The 4,113-nt window shown below is 51.6% G+C and overlaps 1 protein-coding gene across 1 annotated transcript; it reads right to left on the minus strand.

Annotated features, from left to right (window-relative positions):
- Positions 1 to 2,429: 2,429 nt before the first annotated feature.
- On the minus strand, positions 2,430 to 3,440 carry PURG (purine rich element binding protein G). The gene has a single exon (XM_059826930.1). It carries the CDS (start codon positions 3,438 to 3,440, stop codon positions 2,430 to 2,432), a length of 1,011 nt encoding a protein of 336 aa, XP_059682913.1.
- Between the last annotated feature and the right edge of the window lie 673 nt (positions 3,441 to 4,113).

A 4,113-nucleotide genomic window follows, 5' to 3' on the forward strand; every position in this document is an offset into this window, starting at 1 on the left:
GGAGGGAGAGAGTAAAAAGTTTGTACATTCATAGCTCCGGTTTGTTGGAATATAAGTTAATTTTTTACGCCAGGCACTGTGATGGGCAGCAGCAGTCAGCGATACGCTAACGTACGCATCAAGGACTCATTCGCTAAATTCTGGTTTCACGCCAATAATGGGATGTAGAGTTATTTTAATGTTGGTTTTGTTTGTTTTTTTTTTTTTAATTGACCTGTTAAAACCATTGGGACCAAAGCCCTAAGAGCAACGATGAACCAGTACCCCATTTAACCCCCAGCTGATTCATCACGGTCCGCTAGCTGTTCAAGTGGTGGAGCGAGAACATCTCTCTGAGAGTTGAAAAAGTACCTGAAAGAGCGATCTACGCAGAAATGGATGAGAGTTTTTGACACTAAGCCAAAGGCTTGGTTGCTGTAACTGCTATGTGTGGTTTTATCTAAAGGGGGAATCACCTAAAACAGTGAAATTAACTTTCTTACTTCTTGTCACGACCGTAACATTTTCCTAAAGGTTCTTTGGTGACTTTGGTGCAAGCTTTTATTTTTTTTCTTTTTTCTTTTTTTTTTTTAAAGTTAAAACAGATCAACTAGTTTTAGTACCCAAACTGAATTCCAGATTATCCTCTTGGTTCCCACCCCTGCCTCCCCAAATTTTCTCGTTACGGTTAATGACGTTAACAGGTAATAGCATTTGGATTGAGCGTGGCCGTGCAGCGTGCAGGTGGGTCCAGAATAGGAGCCATGAACGGTCTGGTTGGAGATAAATATGTTTCTCAACAGATTAAAAAGAACCAACATGTAATGGTTGCATGGAAAAATAGCTGGTCCACGTGCACACTAGGCCACTCTGTAAAAAAAAGATTCAAACGATTATAAATATCTGATTAGACACAGTAATGCCTACTTAAAAAAAATCCTAAAGGTGGGCAACACATTAGTGGAAGTACCTGGAGCTCAATCAAACTCCCGCTGGTTTCAGAGGGGTAGGAGCTGGTCGTCCAAAGGCTGGAAAAGCCCCTTACATTATAAGTATTCACATTTTAAGAAACAACAAAGAATTTTCAAAACCCTTCGTCAACCTCCTAAACAGGTAATTGTACACATTTTCCCTCCAGGCAGAGAGTTTGTATCGTGAGATGTAAAATTTACGTTACATTACAGAGACTTCAGCGGGATGACACCGAAACCTGGTGGTGGGCGATCAGGAATCGAATCGCTTGATGACAGCCCCAGCCCTGAGCGGGTGGGAAGCGGGTAACGGCAGGGCACGGATATTATCTCCTAACAACAACACCCGTAAAATCAACACGACGGAAAACCCGGTGCGACGTTAACCACAGCTTCCAAAACACGCTACAGGTAAGTATGAGAGAGATACCTTTTTATACGAATCCAATGGTGCACCAAACCCCCCAAAGATCTTTCTCGCAGCGGGAGGAGAAAAACGCCCGGGCGTTCTCCTCGCACGGGTTACATCACGACCGCGTTAATCTCACATGTGGGAGAGAAGCCGGGAGCCTCGGTCGCGGCGGTCCCTCCACCTCCGACTACCCGCTCCACAGCCGCCTGCTGGAACCCATAACACCCCTAATACGAAAATACCTTTTGAAATTTTGGACAAATGCATTAGAAATAAGAAAATCACCAGCCTCGCACGGGCAGAACACATAGGTGAGGAGTGGGTTATTATTCATTGCCATTAGTTCAGAAGGCTTAGCACTTGAGTAGAGCTTCGCTATCCTGGGATACTTGGGTTATTCGGTCAGCACAAAACTAAGAAACGAATAACAGATTTTCCACTCTTCACCAGCACGTTACAAAGGTCTGACCAGTTACCGAGGTTTTACCCACACAGAATATCATTTCAAACTCAATAACCAGCAGATGCCAATTTTAAAACCTCTGCCTCTCCTCATACACATACCAGCAATTCACATTAAGTCGGTTTTTGTCGTAAACGCCCCACGGCTACGCCGCTCAGCCTTCTGACCGAGTACATGCAGAACTCAGTCCCGGAAAACCCGACATAAGCAGAAACCGGTACGTTTCAGCATAAGGTTTGGGTGTTGGGTTTTTTTGGATCACATTGAAGTGCAACACAAGCCTTACCTAGACTATTTAAAGGTCAGAGTGACAGATTTTTTTTTGTGCTGATACGTGTACTTCCATAGTCTTCAACACTCGAAGCAGCTGACTCATACGGACTCAGGAGGTCGGTACTTTCATAAGACATACGGAGATGTTTTGGGTGTAATTTAACGTGAAAACCAGACTCCTGTAACATTACGGACTGGAGTTAGCAAGAACTACCGGAAAAGGACTTTACAAAAAAATGGGGTGACTTCAAATTACTATAGGTCAGTCCCTCTCACCAATTTCTGCTTGTTTTGTTTTGTTTATTTTGCCAGACGGCCAGTCCAATGCACTCTATTCGAGACCCTCTTGCTCTTCACCACTGTCCCCTCTGGCATCCATTCTTTTTTCTTTATGGCTGTTGTAAATTCTCCTCATCTCTTCCTCGTACTTGATAAAATTTTCCCCAAACCGTGTCCACGCTTTGTACGGAACTGTGATGGTGTTACGGTAGGGCGGCCTCACCTCACTTACCTTCAGGAAAATGCCGTACCTGTTGGATCCCACGTCGAAGTAGAAGCGCTTGTTGTCCACTCGGAAGGAGGTGCCCTCGGGGAGCTCCGGGGGCTCATCGCCTCCCCCCCGGCGATCCTCTATGTCCCCCTCGCCGTATTCTTCGATCAGCTGGACCAAAGCATCCCTGAACTCAATCATCCCTTGCGCTGGAAGGACGATCGTCTGCTCCTGTCCCAAGCTGTGGCCAAAATAACCCATCATGCCAGGTCCCCTACTCATGGTTTGTCTAATCCGCAAGAAGCGGCCCCGCTGATTCTCCTTCAGGTCCAGGTAATACTTTCTGTTGTCCCTCTCGATGTACTCCGTTTTGAGGACGCTGTGAGGGTGCTCTTCGGAGCCGACAGACACCGGAGGCGAAGGCGGCGGGTGCTGCTGTCGCCTCCGGGGATGCTGCTCTTTGCCATTGCTGTGCTCGTGCCGGTGACCGTGGCCGCCTTTCAGGCCCAGGTGGGCATAGTGCTCGATGAAGTCCCCCAGGCAGTCCTTCAGCTCGGCGGCCACGGACAAGGAGAGGGTCAGCTTGCTTTTCCTGATATTGTCCTGCCTGCCTCGTCCTATCCAGACCTCGGCGATTTTCAGGAAGCGGCCTCGGGAGCTCTGCTTCACGTCCAGATAAAATCGCTTTTTCTGGATGTCCACCCTCTTGGAGGCCAGCTCCTGGATCTCCATGCAGCCCCCCTGGGAGGAGGCCGGGTAATGGTACTGCTGCTGGGACTGGGAATAAATGCTCCTGTGCAGGCCAGAGCCTCCCAGGTTCCTTCCTCCTCCTCCTCCTCTCCCTCTTTCCATCTTTACCAATCAGCTGGAAATAATACATAACAGAGACACAGATGACAACATCAGCATCAGGGGCCTGCTCAGCTTCTCGGCGGCGTCTCTGTTCGGCGCTGCTCTCCCTACAAAGACGCCCGCATCCTTCTCCGCTGCCACGGCACGCAGCATCGCAGCAAAAGGATCCCGGGTGCTCTTCCCCTCCCTTGCTCCGGCTCCCGCCGGCCGGCCCACGTCCTCCCAGACAAGGGAGCCCTCCTTCCAGCAGCACCCCGCTGCCCTCGCTATCTGTGCCCCCCCCGCCGCCCCCCGGCAGCCCTCCCTGCCCTGCAGACCTCCCCGTGCCCCCCGGCCCAAGCACGGCAGCGTGCCCCCCAGCCCCGTGCCTCCGCGCTACAGACCCCTCCAGCTGCCCCAGCGTCTGCCCCCCTGCAGCGGGGAGCGGCTGCTTTGGGGGAGCAGGTCGGGGTGCCCCCAACCCACCCCCCCCGGGGCTCCCGCTCCCCACTGCAGGGTCCTCCCCCACGCTGCTGGGTTCCCCCTCCATCAGCCGCCTCTGCCCTTCCTCCCCGGGGCACGAGGGGGGGCACTGGGGTCCTCCCCAGCACTGCCGCCCCTCCTCCCCTGCCCCCCGAGAGCTGCGATCTCTGCCCCCAGGGCCCCCCCAGCGCCCCCGGAGCCCCGATACTGC

The sequence above is a fragment of the Gavia stellata genome, chromosome 19 (genome assembly GCF_030936135.1).
Source record: "Gavia stellata isolate bGavSte3 chromosome 19, bGavSte3.hap2, whole genome shotgun sequence".
Taxonomy (NCBI): domain Eukaryota; kingdom Metazoa; phylum Chordata; class Aves; order Gaviiformes; family Gaviidae; genus Gavia; species Gavia stellata.

What these genes read in the sequence shown, in the direction of transcription:
- PURG (XM_059826930.1), bottom strand. Translation starts at nt 3,440, where the DNA reads ATGGAAAGAGGGAGAGGAGGAGGAGGAGGAAGGAACCTGGGAGGCTCT.